This window comes from Marmota flaviventris, chromosome 19, assembly GCF_047511675.1.
Source record: "Marmota flaviventris isolate mMarFla1 chromosome 19, mMarFla1.hap1, whole genome shotgun sequence".
Taxonomy (NCBI): Eukaryota; Metazoa; Chordata; class Mammalia; order Rodentia; family Sciuridae; genus Marmota; species Marmota flaviventris.
Window position 1 is genome coordinate 39,145,708 of NC_092516.1, and position 26,139 is coordinate 39,171,846.

The 26,139-nt window shown below is 48.0% G+C and overlaps 2 protein-coding genes across 9 annotated transcripts in view; one reads left to right on the top strand and one right to left on the bottom strand.

Annotated features, from left to right (window-relative positions):
* The window catches only part of Dnaaf5 (dynein axonemal assembly factor 5), a 53,090-nt gene extending 38,287 nt beyond the window's left edge, over nucleotides 1-14,803 (bottom strand). The window contains exons 1-4 of the mRNA XM_027922777.2: nucleotides 14,230-14,803; nucleotides 12,985-13,169; nucleotides 5,501-5,625; nucleotides 4,934-5,052 (exon numbers count right to left, since the gene is read on the bottom strand). Of these exons, the coding sequence (XP_027778578.2) occupies nucleotides 4,934-5,052; nucleotides 5,501-5,625; nucleotides 12,985-13,169; nucleotides 14,230-14,791 (991 nt within the window). The 5' untranslated portion in view covers nucleotides 14,792-14,803. The remainder of the gene's footprint in view (nucleotides 1-4,933; nucleotides 5,053-5,500; nucleotides 5,626-12,984; nucleotides 13,170-14,229) is intronic.
* Nucleotides 14,804-14,925: 122 nt separating this feature from the next.
* The window catches only part of Prkar1b (protein kinase cAMP-dependent type I regulatory subunit beta), a 136,065-nt gene continuing 124,851 nt past the window's right edge, over nucleotides 14,926-26,139 (top strand). For 2 of the 8 annotated variants that reach the window (XM_071605378.1, XM_071605384.1), the window contains exons 1-3: nucleotides 14,926-15,176; nucleotides 16,726-16,859; nucleotides 19,290-19,534. The gene's annotated coding sequence lies outside the window, so the exon portion shown is untranslated. Of the gene's footprint in view, nucleotides 15,177-15,824; nucleotides 15,961-16,669; nucleotides 16,860-19,274; nucleotides 19,535-26,139 lie in introns of those variants that run through there. The other 6 variants (XM_071605383.1, XM_071605385.1, XM_071605380.1 and 3 more) reach the window with 5 other exon arrangements.

The window sequence follows — 26,139 nt, forward strand, 5'->3', positions numbered from 1 at the left end:
GAACTGCATGGGGCAGGGTAAAGGGAGCCTTGGGAAAACCCTGAGCAAACCTGGTCTTGGGACAAGGCTTAGGCCCTTCTAGCTGCTTGTGTTTTAAACACAACCCTGCCCACCTCTCAAATCAGGGGACGGTTTGTGCAAAGTCCTAATGGAGCTGTGTTGGGAATACTGGAACATCAACTCCTTCAACTTATTTTCTACATAACTGAATTAAGTGAATTAAACTGCAGGCAGGAAAACAGTTTACCAATTTTATAACTTCTTTATTCATGTCTGATAGTGGGCCACCCCTCCATCATTATGTAAAACTATCACAAACACACAGGAAGTTCATTGGGGCTCTGGGACAAAGTGCTGGATGTTCGTAAAAGCAGAGCTGGGCATAGTAATGCACACCTATAATCCCAGCCGCGTGGAAGGCTGAGGCACACAACACAAACCAGTCCTCCAGCCCCTCTCCTGTTCTCCACAGTGTGATGCTTCGGACAACTTCCGTTCAAGTCCCTCATCTTTCCAAACACTCAGATGAAATACACTTGGAGGCACAGCACGTAAGAGCGCACAGGCAGAACACTAGAGCACGGGAGGGCACTGCACAGAGCACTCTGTGTCACCACTGCATTTATTCAAAGACAGCTTCACTAATTTCTACAACAAGTTCAAAAAAAAGCAACTCCATTCTTCTGTGTTAAAAGGCCTGGCTGCCATCCACCTCTCTGAAGATGCTCCCTTAGCACTCAAGCCTGGGAAGGAAGACAATCCCAACAGGAAGATAATTCCAGAAAACAAAAGCCTCCAGAACCTGCCATCACCAGGCCCCCACTGCAGGTTGAGTGTGATGGGCAGACAAGTTCAAGCATGGGCTACACTTCTGTGGGGGTGCTCACTCAGGTGGACAGCAGACCCGAAGACAGGGAAGATGCCCTTCCTGTGCCCAGGTGTTGGGAAAGCTGGCAGCAAACTCTGGTGGAGGCTACGTTTCTTCCTTCTTAGGAAAGGGGGAAGACAAGCTGATCAAACCCCTCCAGGTCCCAGGCTCCCTGACCTGCCAGTTATCATATCTTTCAGGAGGAACTCATCCGAGCCACTCTACAAGGCTCACCTGTCCCAGGTGCTGGGCTGCAGCAGGGGTCAAGAGCGCCGCTCAGGTGGGAGGTGATGCAAACACATCAGCTAAGCAGCAGTGTGAGGTCAGCTCGAGGTGCAGGGCACAGGGAGGAAGTGAGGTTGTGAAGGAGGGGGACGTGGAGCTGAGATAGGGCCCTGGGTGGGGGCGGGGAGTTCAAAGGTAGTCTACCCAGAAGGCATTGCCACACACAGACCCAGCAAAGAACCTGCATCCAGAATATAAGAATTCTCAAAGCCCGTAGGAAAACAAACCCCAATTCAATACCTGAGCAAAAGATCTGAACAAACAAACAACAGAAGACACATGGAGGAGCTTATAAAATAAGCACAGAAAGATCTGACACCACTTGTCAGGGAAAGGTAAGTCACAGCTGCTATGTACCAACAGGCACGGCAATGACAAAACCACCGTGCTTCAAGCACACGAAGCACTAGCAGGGCCCAGAGCCACTGAAGATTGTGGAGCTGCTGGGAAGGTAAAACTGGCACAGACGATGTGATAAAGTGGTGTGGCCAGTTTCCTATGCAGTTAAACACAGTTATCAGATGGCCACCAACCCACTCCTCAGTGCTTATCCAGGGGGAAGAAAACACCCACATGGAACTCCATTGCAAATGTCTACGTCTTTATTTGTAATCATCCAGCACCAGAAATGACTCAAATGTCCCTCAGCTAGCAACACAGTGGCCCACTCACAGACAGAACACTGCTCCCATGGAGAAGCACCCTGTGGAGTGGAGTGAGCTGGCTATGGGCTACAGACCGGCAACCGATTTCATGCCCACACCACTGGGAAACTTCTGGGACAGAGACTGTTGGCTGTTGCTTGGGCACCAGGGACATGTGAACGATGACATCATCCCCCTTGGTGGCAGATATAGTGTTTGTCAAAGCTCACGGTGTGTTTTAGGGATGCAAACTAAGTTGCAATTGAAAGGCACCTAGAACACGGCACCTGGGGAAGGGATGTCACAGAACCTGGAGTGGCAGGTGGTAGGCTGGGCACGGGGTTCTGACGGACAGCAGGGAAGGAGTGTGGGCACAAGATAAAGGCTGGTGTGTGTGACAGTTCAAGCAAGAGGCTGACATGACCTGACATTTGATATACTAAAAAAAAAATTCTAAAAAATTATATTTAGAATTCAAATCTATATACTGAAGAAAATTAATTGTAGGGGAAAAAAAATGGTAAAATCTAATGAAATCTAGTACTTATGTGGAAGTACCAGAAAGCCCCAGGATGCGGCAGGAGAGAGATTTCCCCAAGGACTTGCACGCAGGATGCAGCGAGGGCAGAGCCTGTGTGCGCACAGGTACGGTGTGTCGTACTCGTGTGTTTGCACACACACCTCCCTGTCTCCTTGTTCATCACATTCCAAGGATGGTATCTTTTAAAAACAGCCGCTGTCTCCTATGCCTTCTTCCCCTCTCTGCAATGTGATCTTTAAGGATGTCCAGATGCCAGCTACACAGACAGAAGCCTCCACATCCCATGGGGCCAGACCCATGGCCTGAAGACACCTGCTGGGCTTTATGTGCACTGTATGGGTGGACCCTGGGTGCCAGTAGAGGACGACCTGACACGTCTCAGCCTCTATATGAAATCAATGGGCATGACGAACCCACATCCACAGAGACCCACTGCCCAATCACTAATCAGAGCTCAGCTGAGATCTGTCCAGAACACCCCGAAGTGTTGGGCTTCCAAGCCCAACAGTGCACAAGAAACAGGTAGCTAAAGGCAAACAGTACCAAAAAAAGAGTGAAACAAACCTTTCAGAATCCTACTGCCACCCTGGGGCAGAGACTCATTTAAAAGTAAACTCATAAGCTTTTTTTTTTTTTTGTACTTAGGAATTGAACCCAGGGGTGCTTTACCACAGAGCATATCCCCAGCCCATTTTATTTTATTTTTTGAAACAGGGTCTAAGTTGCCTAGGACCTTGCTAAGTTGCTGAGGCTGGCTTTGAACTTGTGATTCTCCTGTCTCAGCCTCCTACGCTGCTGGAATTATAGGTATGCCCCACCTTGCCTGGCTTCATAAGCAATCCTTACATCAAGGCTCTATATTTTAAGAAAGATGGTGTGTTCTCAAACTGACTTCACTAATCTCAATAAACCCCTGCCAACTAGTACTTGTAATTTAGTCCAAAATATGAGTGCCTCCTCTTCATCAGCTTCACAGTGTGGGTGAAGTGCCAGAGTAGAGAGGTGCTCATCAGAGGGAAAGATAAGGCTGGACTCTCAGGCTGGAGGGGAGCAGGACCTCTCTAGTCCCAAACTCAGCAGCACACCCAGCAGGAGTGCACAAAGCTGCCTCACCATTGTGCTCACACCTGCGGTGCTCCTTCTGTACCCTGATCAGGCAAGAGGGTGGCCTGGGAGAGACAGACCTCTTGCTGAGATCTGCTTAGTTTCAGTTGAATTTTCACCTGCTGTTTGTGCTTGTCAGTGTGAATTTTACTCCATTTTAAGACACCCTGCATGAGAGTAAAGGGGATACGAAGCAGGAAAAGCCTGAGGTGGACAGGCCAAGAGGCAGGAAGAGCAGTGGAGCCTGATGACAGTAAACAGCACAGGCACCGACATGTGCTCGGGGGAGAGGGGTCATCATGGGACGAGATGGAGAGGCTCCAGTGGAGGCCGGCACCAGGTGTGGAAGTTGCATGGGAAGATAAAGACCTCATCCAAATGTTTCTGTTTTTGCTCTTGTTTTTAATGGTATTGGCGACTGAACCCAGGGGTACTTTACCACTGAGCTACAACCCTAGCCCTTTAAATTTTGAGACAAGGTCTCACCAAGCTGTCTGGGCTGGTTGTCCAACTTGTGGTCCTCTTGCTCAAGGTCTTAATCCTGAGTAGCTAGAACTGTAGGCATGCACCACAGAGACTGGCTCCTCTTACTGTCTGTGACTGATGTATTCAGTTCTTTTCTTAGTAAAAGGACAAAGCTCCCCCCATCCTACCTAGTTCCAAAACTTCCACTGGGACTAGTAGAGCTGTTGAGAACCCAGCTTAATGCGACCCTCATGTGCACATCCTCTGGGCTCTGTCTGGCCTGGCCCAAGAGGTGTGAAGTGAATACACTAGTGGCACATCTGGACACTTACGGAAGTTAGGAGCCTCTTTAAAATAAACTGATTCAGAGGAGGGAGAAGCCAACATAGAGGCATGTGAGGGACTGCAGGACACAGAGGCCTGCTGCCTACCCAGGATATGTGAGTGACACTGGCTTAAGTTTCAGTGGCAGCTGACGCCCAATAAGAGGAAGGACCCCACCCGGAGCCTGGGGTGGGGGACCTGCTGCCTCAGCTGAGCTCCAGGAACTCAGGGCTCCTTCCTCTCGGCTGAAGATTCTCCCACAGCTGTTGAGAGCCACAGCCGAAGGGGCCCCAGCAAACTTCCAGCTGCCGGCTGATGATTGGCTCACAGCGGCCCCAGCAACATCTAGCTGATTGGCTCCTCTGCGGTGATGCTCATTGGGCTGTTTCCCTGCCCTTTCAGACCACGGAGCTGCTCATTGGGGGACTTTTTTGGCTCCGCCCACGTGACCCAGCCAATCGGCCTCAAGAGCAGGAGGATTGTGGGAGGTGGGGAGAAGCTTGTGTGGGAGAGAGAGGCTTGTGGAAAGCCGGTGGTGGCAGTTGAGGCTCTGAGGGTTTTTCCTGAGAGGCTGTTTTGTTTGGCGTGTGTGGTTCTAAAAATAAAGTTAGTTTCTTTTGACAAGTGGCTCCTGATTGTGCCCAGCCAGACTGCGGCACACAGCCTTCTCTGCACCCTGCCCATCTCTGCGGCTGTGCTCACCTTGCTGGGGGTAGTGGGGTGGGGGGGCCAAGGCGAAGTCTAGCTTGTCCTTCAGATCCGCCTCATTCTCCTCCTGCCATTGCAGACCAATTTTCTCCCAGAGGCTGGCGGCCAACTGCCTGTGGCACGGGAAAAGAGCATGAGTCAGTGGGCAGTCCTGGGGAGTTGCTTGCTGAATGGGGTCAGATCAGTGTTCACGTGTGGACAAGAGCAGGAAGGTTCCCCCCCTCCGCAAGGTCCTGACGGGCTTCTGACTGTGTATTAATGGTTCCAAGAGGTGACAGATTTCTATCCATGGCCCAATCAAAACATTAAAAAGATGCAATAACGTCTGTGCAAAAACCACAGAGCCTATCTGTACACCTCAGGAGCTCATGACACCAAACAAAGGGACAGAGCAGGTCTCTAAAAACAGGGGATTCTGAAGTGAAGAGAAACAGCCATCGCTGTACATGACAATTCTGGAAAAGCAAGTCCAGATGAACCAGAAAACAAAGGAGACTCCCACTGCCTCAAGAAGATACCCCACCCAAGCGGCAGGTTCGTCTTGTCAGCACACACACTCACCTGATCTCAGGTATCTCGTCATTGAAGCTACTCAGCAACAAAGGGATGAGCTTGTGGAAAAAGGAGTAACGATCCCGCAGACTCAGGAGCCAGCCCCCCACCACAGAGGTCACCGCCTGCCGCACCTACAAACAAAGACAAGAGAGGCTTCACTCTGGGTGAAGAAAATGTCCACAGTGGCTGCTGTGACTGCCAAGTCCTGCCTCCCAGATGGCCCCGCTACCCCTGAAACAAAGGCATCCTCCATGGCTGGGCCCTGCTGCTGTGCGCACCCTCTGGGCTGTCTGGCCTGGTCCTCAGCAGCACCCTCGCCTCAGCCGTGGCTGCGGAGCCTCCTGCATGGGGCTCCTGGGGCTGGCTGGGTGCCGTCTTGCCCTGGGCGTTTACACAGGCTGTGGCCAACTATCACACACAGAAACCTCTGGTCCCCAAGTGCTAGGGACTGCTGGAGAAGACACTAGTGTCCTTCAGTGCTGATGCTGGCTCTCTGAGGTCACATGCAGGCCTCCCCTGATTCACCTACCACAGAGGAAGAAGACAGGCCACAGTTACCAGATGCCCCAGCCCAGCTCCCTAAGAGCAGACACCAGGACATGGCACCATAATTTACTGGGAGAGGGAGGTAGGCTGAGACTGGGAAGGGCCAGGCACAGAGGTGGCTCATCTCAGGCACCTGGGCAGCTCTAGATCTGGATGGTTTCACAGCCATCCCACCCCAAGCAAGAGGCCAACTGTGGTGTTGGTCAATCACTGGCTGGGGCTGTGCGGGCAGCAGGAGGGGATGCTCTCCCAGACATTCAGGCTGGTGTGGCTCCACCTGGATATGAGCCATCAGCAGCGACACTCAGGAGCGCGCAGGGAAAGTGGACGTGGGCCTCAACCCTGTCCACTGGATGCTTGTGCATTTGTACTAGGGGTGCTGCTCAGCCCCTGGCTCCAGCAAGGCACACAGATGGGTCATTCCCAGGCCCTGAGGCTGCTACCTGGGACTGGGGTAGTGCCCTGAGCTCTCTGAACCTCATTTTAACCTGGGGAGAAATGAGAAAGAACAGGTTGTCACTTGGTCCCAGCAAGAACTAAACACATTAGGAGAGGAGAGCACCAGGCACAGTGTGTGACACCCAAGAGGGGCTTAGCAGTCCTCACTCCCTCTCTCACTGTGAGGCACAGAGTAGGTGGCCAGGTGGGCACAGCCCTGGGAAATCAGGAAGGGCCCAAGTTGTCCAGAGTTCCCATGGACAACTTCTGCAGCTTTTTTATGAGTCTTAACCATTTAAAAACTAATTTTATTATTAATGTTTTACTGTTAACTAATATGACACCATTATTAACCAAAAACAACACATAAAGACCTGAGAAAAAAATAATCTCCTAACCATGATAGCAACTAGCAAGAAGCAACAGTGCTCCACCATGGAGTCCTTCTCCCTCACCACCTCACACTCCACGCCATGTGGGTTGCTGCTGATGAATAAGGTGCCTCGGGGCTTACCAGAGCTGAAAGGTGCTAATTTATGGTCATAGAGATAAGGGACAAAATCAAGGTTCAGCCAATTCCACATGCTGCCAACATGAAACAAAACCTGCCAGTCACAGAGTTTTCACTGAGAAACCAAGCTGCAGCCCACCCTGTGCCCACACAAAAGAGCAGGAGGTGCCGTAGAGGGAAAGGCACTCATGCCCTCAGCCGACACACCAGCCGGGTCTGAGCACTCTCAGGAGCCCCGTAGTAGTCACCTGCCAGGATGCACAGGCAGCAGTGTGAGCCTGGGGCAGGTGAGCTGCCCCTCTCCTAGCCGTGACAGGGTCTGGTGTCTGGGTCACCACAGATTTGGCCTCTTCTGTAGAAATGAGAATTCACACATCATCCCTCATGAACCAGGACTGTGGGAAGAGTGGGATTGGGGCCTCTCTTTCCCATCAGCCTCCAGTTAGCCTAAAAAGTCTACACAGTCCAGCCAGCACAAGACACGCTGCCTCTGTCAGTCCCCAGCACAGCAGGAGTTGCCACCTGACTATGCCAGTTTTCTTATATAAGCAAAATGAACTATTGAGAGTTACTTGGTCACAGGTCAGGTTTGTGGGTCACAGGGTCACTGGGATGGAGAATGTCACACTTGGTACCATCATTATAATCAAAGGGTGCAGAGTACACCCAACCCCCACAGCCTAAGGGCAGGAAGGGCTGGCTACGCCGTCAGTGTGGTTCCCTTGTGGACACTGAACACAACCGCTACCACCCAACCCTGCTTCTTTCTGCTACCCTGTCATCTGTGCTGCCCCTGCTGGCGGCAGGAGGGACAGACATATGGCCATGTTTCCTGGCTACAACCACGAGCGCTTTCACAGCCCCTTACATCAGAAATACCCGACAAAGGCTACACAAGATAACCCAACACTCACTGGTCTTCGAAAAGTGACCACAAGGCCCCAGCCTGTAACAGTCACAGTTCCCTGAAGGCCATCTTGCCAGCTAAGACACCTGAGGCAGGACAAGAGCAATGTCTGATAACCCTTGGTGACAAAAAGAACCTCCCTACAGGAAGCAGCCCTGCACAGTCACCAGTCCAAGGACAACTCAAAACCACAGGTCCCAGGCACCTCATAGGGTTCCGATGCTACCCAGTGACCTAAGCCAAGAGCTACAGTTACATGAATACCCTATTCTCACTTTTTCACTGTCCTTGGGATCCCCAGGGAACAGAACTCCAGAGGAAAGACAGAGCCAGACACTCACATTCTGGCCCTGCTCTGTCACTCCACAAGCATGTTACCTGAGCTGCTTCCTCAGGGGTGAGACAGAGACTCTTCAGTGAAGCTACAGACTAAAGTGATTTCCAGACCACAATGTGGTCCAGTGACCTCAAGTTCATCGAGCAGGCTGCAGGACAGCAGTTGCTGGAAAGTTTTCTGGAAGGCAGAGGGAGTCAGGACCTTCTGCACAGAGGATATGGGGTCCCAATGCAGCCCTGGTTGTTGGGGTTTTGAGGAGTCAGCAAGTTGCTCAAAGTGGACTCAAGGACAAGAGCCACAGAGCTGACAGAAGAGTGAGAAGGCAGCACTGGAAAGGACTCCGCAGGCATCCCCACCAACAGACCCACACTGGTGTGCAAGCTGTCAAGTGATCAGAAAACGACATTCAGAATCCCACAGCAACCAGCCTGGACTCCTATAAGGAGCAAATCAAATCCTACCAAGTCAAATACTACTCCTGGGTATTATGCAGCCCCTGCTTGCCCTCCACTCTGGGCTTCATTCTAGGCTGCCCCCTCCAGATGCTGCATGGCCACCAGTGGGAGTGGTGCTCAGAGACGGACTCCTCCTCCTCCAGGAACCTTAGCCTGTCCCTTTAGTCTTGTTGGGCCAGCTGAGGCTGGAGAAATAAGAAAATAAAATAGCCTAATATCAGGGAACACATTTTAGGGGATATTAAATCCAAAAAAGAATCATAGACTGAAGTTTTGGAAGAGCCCATCACCAAAGAAAACAGAATGCTGCCTTGAAGACCCCAGCAGGACAGTAATCAACTGGTGACATCTTCATTATCTGGCCCAGATGTCACCCAGAAGCCTGCAGTTATGCAGGGTGGGCCACATTAACTGTGCCACAGGGGGATGCTCTTTCCCACCTGCATTAAAGGCAAGTCCTCTAGGATGCCAAGGTTAGGGAGTGTATTACTCCCATGTTGTAGATGGAAAGACAGCGATGGCAGCCATTTTAAAAACAGTGTTTACAAAGTAGGTTACATACATAGCTACTGATACATGGTTACTGACTTGCAGACAGCAGTCAATGGCCTTTTCTATTTATAGAAAGCTAATGATACAGTTGTACTATTTACAGAGAGCTCCTGACATATCTAAAATTTGCAGATAGCCATGGATACATAGTAACACTGTTTACAAATAGCTATAGAGGCAGAGTGTTAACAGCTGGCTGTTGACACTGATGTCTTATTTACAGAGAGCTCCCAATACATAATTAGTCCACTATTCTGAGGAATGACTTGGCCTGTGATACACAGAAACCAGATTCCCTGCTGGTCATGCTCTACTCCAGTCTTCAGGAGGTGAGGGCCCATCCTGTGTGGCCATGCTGTTTTCTCTGGGATTGGTTCTGTCTTCTGCAGCCAGGTCCTGAATTAGTGGTGGTGCTGACCCAGCACCCTACCCTGTCTTCTTCCTCCAATCTGCCATGTGTAGACCCCACCCAGTTGGTGTGCATCATTAGATTCAGCCTCAGCTGGCCCAATAAGACTAAAGGGACAGGCTGAGGTCCCAGGAGGAGTCCGTCTCTGTGCATGGCTCCCACTGGTGGCCATGCTACACCTGGAGGGGGCAGCCTAGAATGAAGCCCAGAGTGGAGGCCAAGCAGGTGCTGCATAATACCCAGAGTCTGCCCCACATGCAGACCCCAGTGACACCCTCACCTTGCCACCTCCACGCCATTTCCTTCCAGAAAACCTGCATCCTGCTAAAACTTGCCTTCCAGCAGTAGCCCTGAAGTGGAGCCAACACAATCGCTTCCTCTAGTTCTCCTGCTCCTCAAGATAGAAGAGGAAAGGAAATAGCACTCCTGGCTTCCACAGCCTCTTTCCTTTCCATCTTTCCACAAAATTGGACCAGGCCCTTGGCTTGTTCAGTCTACTTATGCACACAGGTTAACAGAGCAAAAACTGCACCTTAAATCATGTGAGGTGAAGGTTATAATGTGCAAATTCTTAGGAATATTTGGGGGGAAAAGGTGAATTCATATACAGTAAGGAACCCGGAGATAAGCACATGAAAAGATGCTTATGTCACTAATCATTAGGGAATGTAAATCACAAACCCCCTAGGATGGCAATAATAATAATAAAATGAAAATAAGCATCCGTGAGAATGTGGAGAAAGCGGAACACCTGTGCACTGTGGAAATGTACAACAGCACAGCTGCTATGGGAAACACTTTGGAGAGCCTGAGGAACCTAACCATGGGGTGATCATGTGACCCAGCAATTCCACTCACAGGTATTATCCAGAAGAAATGAAAAATAGGGACTCAAATACTTGTACACATTTCATAGCAGCATTGCTCAAAATAGCCCGAAGGTGGAAACAACCCAATTGTTATTAACAAACATAAACACAATGTGGTCCATCCTCACAATGCAATGCCACTCAGCCTTGAAAAAGAATGGAGTCCCAACACACGCTCCAAATATCAAAGGAATAGAGACTTGACCCATTCTACCATGTGGATGAACAGAGCAAACAGGAGACACATGGAAGATCACATATTGTAGGATTCCACTTGTAAAAAAAATTCATAAAGTAGGCAGATTCATAAAAGTCAGAAAGATTAGATGGTTGGCCAAATTATATTGTTATATTATATGCATATGTATGGATATGTAATAAATCCCATCATTAGGTAAAACTATAATGCATCGTTAAAAAATATGAGGGAAAAAAAAAAGAAAGAATAGAGGTTGACATGGTCTCAGTGGAGGTGGGCATGGGGAGTTACTGCTTAGTTGTTAGAGAGTTTCTGTTTGGGAAGATGAAAAACTTGGATAGTGGTGACTGACCCATACATTGTGAATACAATTTAAAGTAACAAACTTACTACTACATCTTTTATAAAATTATAATGTAACATACCAAAATTCACTGACCACTTCAAGTAGGTAAATTTTTTGGTATGTGAATTATAACTCAATAAAGCTGTTTAAAAATCAAAACTGGACATGGTGGAACACGCCTGTAATCCTAGTAGCTTGGGAGGCTGAGGCAGGAGGATCACAAATTCAAGGCCAGCTTGAGCAACTTATCGAGACCCTGTCTCAAAAAATAACAAATAAAATAAACAGAATCACTTGGTGCTGTGATGGGGACAAGATGGCACCTGGGGGGGACCCCCTATTGCATATGACAATATCTGACATGCAGGATTCCTGTGAGGATTAGCTGGGGTGGTGTGTGGACAACACACTGGCAACACTTTTGTCTCAAGAGTAGGGGCTTGCACCTGGATACAGCGTCTCGTTGAGTAGCTCAAGGTGACCAATGTGAATGGACTCAGGTGGCCAAGGATGTTTTCTAGCTGCTCTGGACAACCATGATTACTGCTCCTTCCATCCCACTGACCACAGCATGTGCCCCTTTGCCATTTTTTCTTTGTGGGACAGAGACACCCTTAGCCAGCCTTTGCAGCTTGTGAAATTTTCACAAACCACAGTGGCCTCAGGTTAAAGACACTGTGAGCTAGATTCGCCTGCAGTAAATCCAGTGCTCTGATCACCACCTATCAGGCTCCTGCCTGCCTGTCTCCAAGTGGGTCCCAATCCCCAATAATATGAATTGTCCCTACACTTCTGACTACACCCTCTCCTCCCAAAACAGGTCCTCCGACCACAGTGGATTTTCAGTAAAGTTTGCCTTGGTGAACCAGCACATAAAAGATGTTTCTGCTAACTGAGCACACATGGTTTAGATTTTTTTTTTTTCAAAGAGACAATAATTTAAAAAGAATTCTTTCCCATGTCTTCTAGAATGAAGAATAGCACTAACATGTTAAAACAACTTGGCTCCCTCCAGTTCCTCAGGATATGAAACAGCAGCATCCTATGAACAAATGACGAACATATGAAATCTTAAAATGTAAAAATCAAGTGAGTTAGTCAAAACTAGCAAGTCAGAGCCAGGTACAGTGGCACACACCTGCAATCCCAGCAGCTCGGGAGGTTGAGACAGGAGGATTGAAGCCAGATTTACAGATAGGTAGTTAGTGTAGTTAGGTAAATCGGGTCTAATATAGAATAAGATAAAGAAAATGGAGACCATTATTGAGAATGGAGTCTGGGAAACCAGAGCAGCACTTGGGGAAACTGAAATGTTAATGTCCCCAAGGCCCCAATGCATCCTAAGGAACTGTTAATGAAACAGCTCCCAGCAAGCAGGGAAGTGTTAATCAAACCACTCCAGGCCCTTCCTGCCCAGATTACTCCTTCAGTCCACCTATCTCCCACCTTTTGGGCCTTCCCACCTGCATTCTATCACTGCAGGAGAAAGGGAAACAAAGGACAGGAGTGTGGGAAAGCTGAAAGAAACCTTAGCTATAAAAGAGGGAAGACCGAGTCCCCTTCTTCCTCAGAGGAGAAACCTTTTCTGCTGTCCTTTAATAAAACCTTCTACTTTCCACTCTACACTTGCCTTGGCATGTGGGGAAGCAAGGATTCATTACCAGTAAACAGCGGGAACAGGATCATGAGTTCAAAGCCAGCCTTAGCAAAAGTGAGGTGCTAAGCAACTCAGTGAGACCCTGTCTCTAAACAAAATACAAAATAGGGCTGGGGATATGGCTCAGTGGTTGAGTGCCCCTGAGTTCAATTCCTAGTACCATAAAACAAACAAACAAAAACCCAAACCAAAAACAAACAAAAATAATAAGCAGGTCAGCATGCTTCTAGAGGACACAGACTGTCCAGCAGAGAAATCCCTTACCTGAGGGACATCATCAAAGAGCCGCTGAGCAAAGTGGGAAAGCACGTCATCCACAGACTTCCCGTTGCCAAACTGGATCACTGTGCCTGTAGCTTCAATGACAGCCACCCGGACCTTCCAGTGCTGATGGGAGATGGTCTGCATCAGGGGGCCAATCAGAGACTCCGACTGCATGTGAAAGTGTTCTGTAGGGTGGGAGGCATCTGTCACCACAGCTTGCCCAGCATGCCCCACTTAGCCACTGTGGGCCACCAAAATATTAGACACCAAACATCTTCCTCTTTCCACTCCTGGCCTCACCCCTCACTCCATCCTTCCAGTTCCTGGAAGCCTTCTCTGTTTCTTAATCTGGCTGATCCCTCCTGTTCACATATTTCCAGCTTAAAAGGTCTTCTTTCTCTTTCCAAACCCAACCTGCTACAAGGGAATGCCCTGATTTGATCAGAGTTGGTGGAAAGGTGGAGAATGGACTAAAGGTAATCAGGAGAGAAGCAACCACCTACATTCAGGACTGCAGGCCAAACCAGAGACAAGCAGACTGGCAGTAGAGAAACAGGGGCAAAGTGGGTGGGCTGAGCAGTGTTTCTCCAGGTATGACTGGTAATCTCTGCCATGAAGATAATGTGAGAGAGGCTGCCATCAATACCAACCAACTCAAGCCAGGCTTGGAATATGGGCACCAGTGGCAGATGTGGGGGTCTGAGATGAGAACCATGCTATTAGGCCTGGACAGGAGGCCACAAGGAACACATCAGGTGTTGAAGGGCTTACCCAGAATGAGTATGGGGCTGGTGTGGTGATGAGGTCACCAGTTCATCTGGCTTGAGTTAGGAGTCTGGGTAATAGGGAGGGGGCAGGGATCATGATGGGGGCTCATGTAGTCTGGAGCCAAGAGGGACTGGGGTCACGGCCTGGGTCTGAGTCAAAAGGATTCATCACCCCACGTGGGTCAGTGGGTGTGAGACTTCAGCAGTAAGGGACAGGGCTTATGGAGCGCATTGGGAGGAGGGGGGTCTCTGGGATCTTAAGACGCAGGGGATAAGGGTCATAGAGCGTGGGTCTGGGTCAGAGGTCCGAAGGGCAGAGGTGGCGGGGGGGGCTCATCCGGCATCCGTCCGGGGTCGCGAAGAGGGATCAGGAGTCACGGAAGGTCGCCCAATGGGAAGGGCTGCGTCTGCAGAGGTAGGGGGAACAAGTCAATGAACATGGGTTCGGGTCGAAGGGGCGGAGGATGTGGCAACTCACCTGGCGTGGCGCGCGCCAGGGCGGAGGCGCACTCGCAGCTCTCTCGGCGCACCGCGGCGAAAGGGTCCAGCAGTGCGCCCCGCAGCGCGCGCACAGCGTCGTCTAGGTGCGGAGCGAGCGCGGCGCCGCCTAGGCCCACAGCCAAGTTGAGTAGCTGCACAAGAGCCAGGCGCAGTTCCTCGCAGGGCTCTGGAGGTGGCCGCGCGGGCTCGGGCCGGGCCAGTCGCGCGGCCAGCGCAGGCAGCAGGCGCGGCAAGGCGTCGCAGGGCCGCGCGGCGCGGCGCAGGCCCAAGCCCAGCAGGTGCACGGCCAGCGCGCGGCAGCCCTCGGCGGGGTCGGCCAGGAGGCGCAACAGGCGCGGAAGCAGCAGTCGCGCCCAGGGGCCCTGGAAAGCGGTAGGGTCGGCGCCCGGCGGCACCACCTCCTCCAGAGTGCGCTGCAGGGCTTCCAGCGCACGCCGCCGCCCCATCTTGCTGTCCGCCTCCAGGCCCGGGAGCAGGCGTCCCAACACGCGGCTCAGCTCGGCCGCCTCGGCCGCCTCCGTCTCCGCCGGCGCCGCCATCTTTCGCGCGTTGCCTGTCACCAAGGGAACCGGCCCTCTTACGACGGTCGCGGAGCGGATTACGGCACGACTTCCGGCCGGCACCGACTGAGCGGCGGCAGGGGAGGGGCTGGGCGAAAGCTTCAAGGAGGCCGAGTCGCGGGGCGGGGCTGGAGCCGGGTGGCGGAGCGAGCGGCGCCGGGGCAGATTCTGCACCACCCGCGTGGACCGTGGGGGACCCTGCGCTTCACCGGGCACGGTCCGGGCCCCTGTTCATGCGATGAGCCGCCGAGGGTCCCCAGTTAGTTGCGTACCGGCAGCCAGGCAGATCCTGAGATGAAAGTGCTCTAAGCAGGACTGAACTTTGTTTCCACGTTGACTCTCTGGTTGTTGACGGTGTTAACAGGTAGTCCTTGTGTTTTGTAAATGTCTCTGGGAAGTCTTCCGAAATCGTCTTTCTTTATTTTGTTTATTTTTATGTGGTGCCGAGGATCGAACCCAGTGCCTTACGCGTGCGGGGCCAGCGCTCGCTCTACCGCTGAGCCACAGCCCTGCCCCGAGTCGTCTTTCTTCCCTCCAACAGGCATCTGTTGGCCAGGCACCTTCGCAGGCGCCTGTGAACTCTGACAGTGCTGACATGGAATTCCCGCCGTTCCATCCTAGGGTACAGCAGAAGGAGAGGGACCGAAGTGGAAAAATCCCATGCATAAATGTGACTGTAGAGGTCCTAGGAGACCGAGTCTAAACATGATTGGTCCAGATACGTCAGAGTGCGGGAGGAAGTGGTATCAGTAGTGAAGTATGAAGAATAGTATTGGTAACCAGGGGAAATGGACTTGAGGTGGCCAAAGAGGGAGGGAATTGCCTGGGCAAAGGCCTTGGTAGGTGTCATAGACCGCCTGTGTCCCCCAGATTCATATGTCAAAGTCCTCACCCCAGTGCCTCAGAACATGATCTTGTTTGGAGACAAGGTCTTGGTAGATGTCATCAAGTTAAGATGAGGTCATTAGAGTGAGCCCTGGACCAGTAAGATTGCTCTCCTCATGAGAAAAGGAAATTGGGGATCAACTGGCACATAAGGAACAGCCTTTTTAACATGTGGACAGTAGCTAACAAGCCAAGGAAAGAGGCCAGGAGGAACCAGTCCTGCTACCACCCTGATCTGGGACTTTAGCCTCCAGAACCGTCAGGTATCAGTTGTGACTTGGGAACTGTGCAAAGGAGACTTGACTCCTCCCAGGAGAGGAAGACAAGCTTCCTGTGGGGAGAAGGGAGGGGGTGTCAGCAAGGCCTTGGTCAGGGCTGAGGGAGGGTCCTGGATAGGGCATTGGGGATCAGTCATTTTAAGAACAACTGTGGCCCTGCCCAGGAACAAGCTGGGACAGGCCAGAGGGTGGCAGTGAGGCCCTTGGAAGGCTGTGGTCAAGGTAAGCAATAAGGAACATCACCTTCTCCTGGCCTCCCATTTGACTACAACTGTGTGCCCTGTTAGTGACTTGATAGCCAGTAAGGAAAGGACTTCAGTATTGGGAATAGGAAGATACACTGTTCAAGGGCCCAGGACTGGAGAGACAATTGTCCCACGGAGCTCTGGGTTTCCTTTTTCTCCTGTATATGTTCCTTCACTGGGTGCCATGCAGAAGGGCTAGTAGCCATAGACAGGAAATCTTCAAGTAAAAGCCCCTGTATCTGGCCAATAGACTGGGGAAGGAGATGCCAAGCTGAGACCTAGAGGGGAGCAGCAGACTCACTCTACAATCTGCCCCCAGTACAGTTTCAAAGCCCCTTGTTCACACCAGGGTGCAGACCACACAGACAGCATCCATGAGGCTGAGACCTCCAGACCTTCTTGGCAGCACAAGGAGGCACACTACAAGCATGTTTTGCCCCTTCCCACAGCAGAAGGAGGCTCAGCAACACTGGGAGGCCTGATGAACTGCTCTCTCACCCTGTAGCCAGCACCAGCAGGGCCAGAGGATAAACATAACAGGAAATCAATGCAAGGGCTCCGAAGGCACATCTACAGTGGACAACAGGACACAAGCAGGCCTGAACCTACATGCTGCACCCAAACTGGCTGCCTGTGAAGGTAGAGTATTTTAAATGGAATCAGCAGTCTCTAGCCCTAATGTCTGCCATACATTTGAAAGTCACTTATACCAAGAACCTGCAAAACCAAGGGGAAAACATAGCCAGTGTGAATGCCCAGATGAGTCAGATGTTGCAATTATCTGCCAAGGACCTTAAAGTTGTCATAAAAAGTGCCTTAACCAGGCACAGTGGTGTACCTGGTACCAAAAAACAAAGAAACCAAAAAAAAAAAAAAAAAAAAACAAAAACATACCTTAACAAGCAGTTACAGGGCTGGGAGTGTAGTTCAGTGATAGAGTTCTTTTATTTACAAGTCTTTTGTTGCAAGTGAAAAAACAGGATATTTCAGCAAAGAAAAGTTACGGAAAGATCCAAATGGAATTTGAATAATATTGTCTATCACTGGAAGGATGCAGTGGTAGAGATGATAGAGCAATAGAATTTACTCAATTTGAATGACAGAAAATAGAGGAAAAAAGTGAGCAGAGTCTTAGGTCTGTAGGACAATAATTTGTATCACCAGCATCGTGGGATGAGAGAGAGCTCATGACTGAAACTCCCCAAATTTATTGAGATACAAATTCACAGACTCAAGAAGCTGAGTGAGCTTCAGGATAAGCCCTTCAGAAATCCACACTGAGTTTGGCATGGTGGTGCACACCTGTAATCCCATCAGCTTGGGAGGCTGAGGCAGGAAGATCACAAGTTCAAAGCCAGCCTCAGCATCTTAGTGAAACCCTGTCTCAAAAAGGGCTGAGAATGTTGGTCAGTGGTTAAGCACCCTGGGTTTAATCCCTGGTACCAAAAAACAAGACAAAACAAATAAACCCACACTGAGACACATCATGATGAACTTCTGAAAACTAAAGACAAAAAATAATACCAGCCAGAGAGAGATTATCCATTGCCTGAACAGCAGTTTGATTAGCAGCTAGAAGGAACGGGTATTACGGAAACTGCACTGTGAACTTTATCCAGCAAACATCCTTCAGGAATAAAGATGTTCTCAGAAAAGGGCAAATTAATGGAATGTTGCTAGCAGACCTACCTAGGAAATGCCTAAAGGAAGCACCCTAAATAGAAAATTATACTAAAAGGAGGCTGGGACCTTTAGACTGTCAAGAAGCACAATGGAATGTGTGAAAATAGAAGTCAATGTATTTGATCCTTTGTTGCAATCAGTGATAGGGTTTGAGTGGCCCCAAGCCTTCATGTGTTGAAATTTAAACTCTACCATGTGGTATTAAAAAGGTGGAAATTTGCCAGGCGCAGTGGCCCACACCTGTAACCCAGCTACTCAGGAGGCTGAGGGGGATCACTGGTTTCAGGCCAGTCTGTATAGCTTAGTGAGACTCTGTCTCAAAATAAGACAGGTTGGGGATGCAACTCAGTACTTGCCTCACATGTGAGACCCTGGGTTTGATTCCCTGTCTTGGGGAAGGGAGGGGTGGAAACATTCTATGGTGTTTAGTTGGAAATCTTTGGGAGGCGATTAGGGTTAGATAAGGTCATTAGGTAGAGCCCCATGATTGAATTCTGGTGGCTTTATGGGAAGAGGGAGAGGGATTAGAAGATACACACACATGTATGCAAACATTTGTACTTCCTTTCTCACCATATGTTGCCCTGTATCACCTCAGCACTCTGCCCTCAGAAGGTGGTCACTGAAGGCTGCCCCTCTACCTTAAACCTCCAGAACTGGGACCAAAATAAACCTCTTTTTTATAACTCATTCAGTCTGTGGTGTTGGGCTACTGGAAAGAGAAACAGACTTAACCTCATGATTTTTAATCATATTCCGTAGTTCAAGCAAAATTCACACTGATAGAGTGCTTGGTGTACATGGAGGAAATATTTATGATTACATTTAAAAGCAAGGAGGGTACAGTAAGTTTTTCACACTGTCCTTGGAGTAGTAAAACACTGGTACTGGTAGACTGATCCATTACTATGTACACATTAATATCAGAACAATACTGAAAACACTGAGCATGGTGATCTACTCAAAATCATCATAAAACAGTATTCTGAATATGTTCAAACATTCCACAGTGAAGCATGAGAGAGGGAACAAACACAAAGAGTAACAAAATAGCAGACCTCAGCCTTCCTATGCTAGTAATTGAAATGTGAATATCCTAAGCACACCAACTGGGAGACTGGCACAGTGGATAAAATCCATGACCAGAATATTTTGTCTACTCTGCTGAAACTCCCTGCAGACATGAAGACATGGTGGATTGAAGGATGGGAAAGTGGCCATGTAAACACTGAAACAGAAGATGCTGGCTATGCTAATACCAACCAGGGTGACTTCAGAGCAAAGGGCATTTCTAAGGGAAGAAGGACACTGTCTTGGTGATTAGGTGATTAGGAAGCCACAACTATCCTAAATGTGTGTATCAAACAACAGGTTTTCCAAATAAAGCAGGTGCAGCAAGGCGCGCCTGGTGACAGGAAAATGAGAGAAATCTGCTGGAATGGTTGAAGATGTAAACTCTCCAGTCTCAGCAATTGCTAGGACTACTGGACAGACAGCACCAGCAATCGGGGGATCCATTGACCTTGGCAGAGCATTACCTCCGCTGTGAATTGGATCTGGAGTGTCCCCCAGGGGCCCTGTGTTGGGCATAGACCCCAAGGTGGCACTGCTGAAGGTGGTAGAGATAAGAGGTAAGGCCTGCTGGGAGATCTTCCAGTCCTGGGGGCCTGCCCTCCTGGGGGATTGTGGGGCCCAAGTTCCTCCTCTTCCTCTCTTTTTCACTTCCACATCCTGGACCTCAAAACAAGCCTTAGCAAATTTAAAAGAGTTAAGTCATACAGTACATGCTTTCTGACAATAATGGAACCAAGTTGAGATGATTAACGAGATGCCAGCCCTGCCCCTTTGCAGGCCTCTGGGAGGGAGAGGAGCCTGTGAGTGGCCTCTGAGGGAGTCCCCAGGTCTATAATTGAAAACAAAACAAAACAAAACAAAACAAACCAGAAATACGAAAGGAAACCTTCACACTGAGGAAATTAGAGAAGACAGTCGTGAAAATGGAGAAAAATAAATACACAGCAAAGAATAACAAAAATAACAAGAACAATAAAATTAAGAAACCTCTGTCCAGATTATCAAGAGAAAAAAAAAAGTGAGCACAAATTAAACCTAAGGAGTTTAAAGGGTGGTCGCTGTAGCCCCTAAATATTTTTAAAAGATGATAAAAAAAATAATATAAACCAATCTATGCCCCCAAAAGTATATGAAATAGGGAAATCATAGGAAAACACAATTTACTAAAACACAAAAAGAAATAGAAAATGGAGGTGTTCAGCACTGTTGAAGAGATCAAGTTTAGAGTTGAAAACCTCACAGTGAAGGCCACAGGCCTAGATGATTGCTGACAAATCCTTCAAGCATAATTTTAATAAGGAAATAACTCTGATCTTAACATCTTTCCAAAAATAGAAACAAGAATATTTCCCAACTCATTTCATGAGGCCAGTTTCACAACCTTGATCCCAAAGGGTGACAAGGACATTATATAAAAGGAATATTATAGGGCTGGAGTTGTAGCTCAGTGGCAGAGCATTTGCCTTGCACATGTGAGGCACTGGGTTCAATCCTCAACACCACATAAAAATAAAGATATTGTATAGATAAAAAAAAATTTTAAAAGATGAAACTTTCTATCTTAAAGGAATACTATATAAGTCAAATTTTATTGAACACAGATGCAAAGATTCTAAACAAAACATTAAATATAGAAAGAAGGATTTTTAAAAGATAATAAAGTCAAATTGAATTTATTCTAGGAATGCAAATTAACTTACCTTAAATTAATGTAATTTACTGCCTTTAAAAATGGAAAGAATAGGCCAAGTGAGGCACTGTAGCTGGCACATGCATGTATTTCAAGCTACTGGGGGCTGAGGGTGGAGGATTGCAAGTTTGAGGTCAGCCTCACAGCAACTTAACAAGACTGTCTGAAATAAAAAGGACTAGGGATATAGCTCAGTGGTAGAGCACTCCTGGTTTCAGTCTGCAGTACCAAAAAAGAAAAAAGCATTTGGTAAAACATGACCCTCATTTGGTTAAGTAGTTATAGCATTGTAGTTATATATAACAGGTTCATTTTGACCTAATCACACATGCATGGAATATAATTTGCTTCACTTTGATCCCTGGTGCTTTCTCTTTCCCTCTCCTCTTCCTTCCACCTGCTCCTGCTTCTCTTCCTCTACACTACTGATCTTTCTCCTCTTAATTATTTTTTATTTATTGTTTTTTAAAATAGCTCTTTATAGAGATAGGTGGAATTCCGTATGCTATAGTCATATATGTACATAGTATAATTTGGTCAAGTTCATTTCACATTTCCTCCCTTTTCCTGTCTCTCCTCCCTCCCTGTCAGTCCCCTTCCTCTACTCCACTGATCCCCCCTCTGTTTTCATGGGATCTGCCCTGGATTATTCCTCTTATTTTGCTGTAGCTTCCACAGAGAAAACATTTGCTCCTTGACTTTCTGAATCTGTCTTGTTTCACTTAGCGGGGTGTTCTCCACTTTTATCCATTTACTGGCGAATGCCATAATTTCATTCTTCTTTATGGCTGATTATATATTCTCCATTGTGTGTGTACGACGTTTTCTTTATCCATTCTGCAGTTGATGGGCACCTGGTCTGGTTCCATAACTGAGATATTGTGAATTGCATTCCTATAAACATTGATGTGATTGTGGCTGAATCACCATAGCGTGCTGGTTTTAGGGTTTTTTTGAATAAATACCAAGAAATGGGCTAGCTGGGTCACATGTTGATTCCATTCCTAGTCTTGAGGAACCTCTGTATTGCTCTTCAAAGCATTTGTATCCATTGACAACCTATGTGTGTACCTTTTCTCACACATCCTCACCAGCATTTATTATTGTTTGTATTCTTTTCTAAAATATATTTTTTAGTTGTAGATGGACAAAATACGTTTATTTATTTTTATGTGGTGCTGAGGAGCAAACCCAGTACCTTACACGTGCAGGTTGTGTGCTCTACCACTGAGCCACAACCCCAGCCCCTTGTTGGTATTCTTGACGGCTGCCATTCTAACTGGAGTGAGATGAAATCTCAAAGTAGTTCTGATTTGCATTTCCCTGATTGCTAGGGATGTCTAACATTTTTTTTTCTTGTATTTGTTGACCATTTCTATTTCTTCTTTTGAGAAATGTCTGTTTAATTCTTTTGCTCATTTATCAATTGGGTTACTTGGTTGTTTGTTTGTTTGGTGTTGTTTTTTGAGTATATTCTGGATATCAATACCCTGTAAGAGAAGTATCTGGCAAAGGTTTTCTCCCATTCCATAGGCTCTCTCTTCACGCTCTGTTTCCTTTGCTGTGCAGAAAGAAACTTTTCTTTAATACTTTTTTTTAAAATTGTAGATGGACACAGTATTTATTTTTATGTGGCACTGAGGATCGAACTCAGTGCCTCACATGTGCAAAGCATGCACTCTACCACTGAGCTATAACCCCAGCCCAGAAAGAAACTTTTTACTATTTGATGCTATTCCTCTTATTGACTCTTGGTTTTATTTCTTGAGTTTTATGGGTCTTGTTATGGACGTCAGCACCTGCACCAATATGTTGGAGTGTTGACCCTGTTTTCTTCTATCAGTTGAGAAGTTTCTGTTTTAATTCCTAGTTTTTGATCCACTTGGATTGGACTTTTGTGCAGGATGGAAGATAGGTATCCAGTTTCATTCTTCTACATATACATATCCAGTTTTGCCTGCACCATTTGTTAAAAAGGCTATCTTTTCTCCAACATCTGTTTTTGGCATCTTTGTTGAGTATCAGATGACTGTATCTGCGTTGAGTGTGTCTCTGTGTGACCCTTATTTATATAAAACTCTTAGCATATTAGGAATATAAAGGAACTTCTTTCAGTCAATTTTATAAAATCCCACAATAAATATATTAAATCAAAAGATCTTCTTTTCACTGTGTACACCTTCATGGGCTGGGCTGGGCTCATGGTGCCCAGCTGCTTCCAGCCCTCACTTTTAAGAGAACTGGCAACCACTTCAGACCCATCAGAATGGCTCATACAAAAAAACAAGGGCAGCTGGCGCAGTGGTGCATATCTCTAATCCCAGTGACCTGGGAGACTGGGGCATGAGCATCGAAAGTTCAAGACCAGCCTTGGCAACTTAGCGAGGCCCTGTCTCAAAAAATAAAGAGGGCTGGTAATGCAACTCGGTGGTAGACACTGCTGGATGCAATCCCCAGTACCAGGAAGGAGAGCACTCATACACAACTAGGGGATAAGGGTGCAGAGAGGTCTCCCATGCTGCTGGTGGGAAGGTTAAATGCTGCAAGCACTGTGGGAGACAGAGTAGTGTGGTGCTCAGATAATGAAACAAAAGACCAGTCACCTCTCACCCAGAACTCCACTCCTGGGACTATGCAACTGGGAGTCAAGCCAAGAGCTGCAGGCCCATGTTCTCCACAGCATCTTCACAGCAGTTAAGATGAAAGTCCCAACATCCATGTGCAGTGAAGGAAATATGGTCAATCCACACAGGGGACATCATGCAGCCCTAGTGGGGGGGACATGATACAGCCCTAGCAGGAGGATATTCTGATGCAGGCACCATCTGGTTAACTTTGAGGTCAAGTGAAATAAGCCAGGTGGAGGACCACCTCAGTGCACCCACTTACAACAGGTGGCTGGTGACGATGCAGAGTCCTGGGCTCAGATTTCTCCTGGGAATCCTTGTTGTCAAGTCTGTTCCAGCATGGCAGAAGTCAACCCACCAAGGAGGGACATTGAGGGCAAGGAAGGAAAAAAGAAACAGCTTCCTCTCCTTTCCCAGGTGGCTCCTAGCAGTGGCCTTGCTGGAAAAGAGGAAATGTGTTTTAACTCTGAATCAAATTTGGAGTTTTGATTATTTCATGGTAGTGGACACTTAAAATGACTGAGTTGACACAGGGTTTATATCTTTTTTGGGGGGGGTGGTTACTGGGGATTGAACTCAGGGCACTTGACCATTGAGCCACATCCCCAGCCCTATTTTATTTAGAGACAGGGTCTCAATGACTTGTTTAGTGCCTCAGTTTTGCTGAGGCTGGCTTTGAACTTGCGATCCTCCTGCCTCAGCCTCCTGAGCTGCTGGGATTACAGGCCTGGCTGGATTTATATCTTGACATAACTATGGAATTTTAAATCATCTCCATTTGTACCAAAATGTTTAAATTCATATTTGTCTAACTCCCTTCAGAGAGTATATTCTAAAGAGCCACAAAAGGCAAGAAAAATGGGATTCCTAAGTCTCTTCCAAGAGTCTCATCTGCCCAAAGGTTTGGTTACACGTATTTTACAGTGAGTCACTTAAACCATATAATAAACCAAAGTTAGTAAATAACTCTTGGTTCATTCATTCATTATTTCACTCAACAAATATTTATCTGGCACCTGACATCTCCAGGCATTCTGTTAGGCACTGAAGAGAATGATGAGTCAAAGCAGATGTAGTTCCTCATCTTCATGGAGCCAAAGGTCCAGCTGGAAGATGGCCAATGGGCTGATCGGATGATAACGCTCAGAGATGCAGCGGTTAGCCACAGGGCAGGTGCAGGATGCCCAAGGATGGAGTTCTGAGTAGAAACACTGGAAGTGGTACCTTGGAGTGGTAGGTCCTTAGCCAAGCAAAGAAGGCGAGGCCCCTTGTCCTAGTAGAGGTTGTGCCCTGCTGGGGAGCAAAGAAGCCAGCAGGAGGCAGACAAGTCATTTTGAGAAGATTGTGAGGAAAGGCATGAGGAGGCCTAGGACAGAGGAGCAAGGGAGACAAACCCAGAGGCTGGCTCCCCCCTAGGATGGGAGGTGATGCTGGTCCAGACCCCCACATGATGTGGGAGTTGGATGCGTTCAAGAGTTGTTTCATGGATAACACTGGCAGAAGCTGGCTGCAGATTTGGAGTGGAGAGGCAGGGAGAGGTTCCTGGCTCGGATTCCTGGGCAGATGGAGGTATCCTCCACAGAGGCAGAGAACACTGGCAGTCAACCAGGTTTGCAGGGGAGAGCACATGTCTCGTTTGGGGCATAATAATCTTGAAATAGGTTCCAGTTATGCAACACTACTTAACAAATCACCCCAAAACAATGGGTTTCAAACAGTGACTCCTGTTAGTTTACAGATTCTGTGGATCAGGATGTTGACAGGGTGCAGCAGAGGAAGCTTGTCTTCTCCTCGTGGTGGAGGGGCCAGAGATGCCTGCACAATGCACAATCAGGTGGAGGTTGTGGACTGTCACTGGGAGCCTCAGCCCCTTGACATGTGGCTGCTCTGGGCTTTCTCACAGCATATGCTGGGTCTAAAGGCAAATGTCCCAAGGGGAGAAAAAAGCTGGCAAAAGCAGGGCCACCCTTTGGCTCCAGTGTCATAAGGCACGCAGTGTATCCTCACAGCCTATGTGCAAGGGGGTCTCCAGCTGCCTGTTTGCTTTGGGCACATGGAAGACAGTTCCACCCTCAGTTTAGCTGGGGGGTGGCAATGCAGCTGGGCCATTGTGCAGATGCACCTTTGGGTTAGTGTCTGTCACTCCCCTCTCCAGGGGAGTCTGCCTGACACATACAGTTCCTCGCCCCAGAGGCCACCTCTGTTATTGGTTGCTGCAGTATTTTCCCAGGGATGTTCTACACCTGAATAAACATATACGATGTGTGATTTCACCTCTGTAATAGTAGCAAAGTGTGCACAGTTTTATGCCATGCTTTATTTTCACTTAAGAATACACCTTGGAAGTTTGGGGTGGTGCCTCAGTGGTAGAGTGCTTGCCTAGCACATGCCAGGCCCTAGGTTCAATCCTTGGCACCACATAAAAATAAATAAATAAAATAACAAAATAAAGATATTGTATCCAACTACAACTTAAAAAAAAAAAAAAAAAAAAGAATACACTTCAGAAGCTGGGTGCTGTGGTTTACTCAATTCAGGCCTGTAATCCTATTGGCTCTGGAGGCTGAGGCAGGAGGATCACAAGTTCATGCCCAGCCTCAGCAACTTAGCAAGGTCCTAAGCAACTTAGCAAGTCACTGTCTCAAAATAAAAAAGAACTGGGGAGGGGCTGAGGCTGTAGCTCAGTGGCAGAGCACTTGTCTAGCATGTGTGAGGCACTGGGTTCGATTCTCAGCACCACTTTGTGTCCACCTATAACTAAAAAATATTTTAAAAATAAAAATGAAACAAAATAAAGGCATGCTGTCCATCTAAGACTACAAAAAAAAAAAAAAAAAAAAAATTA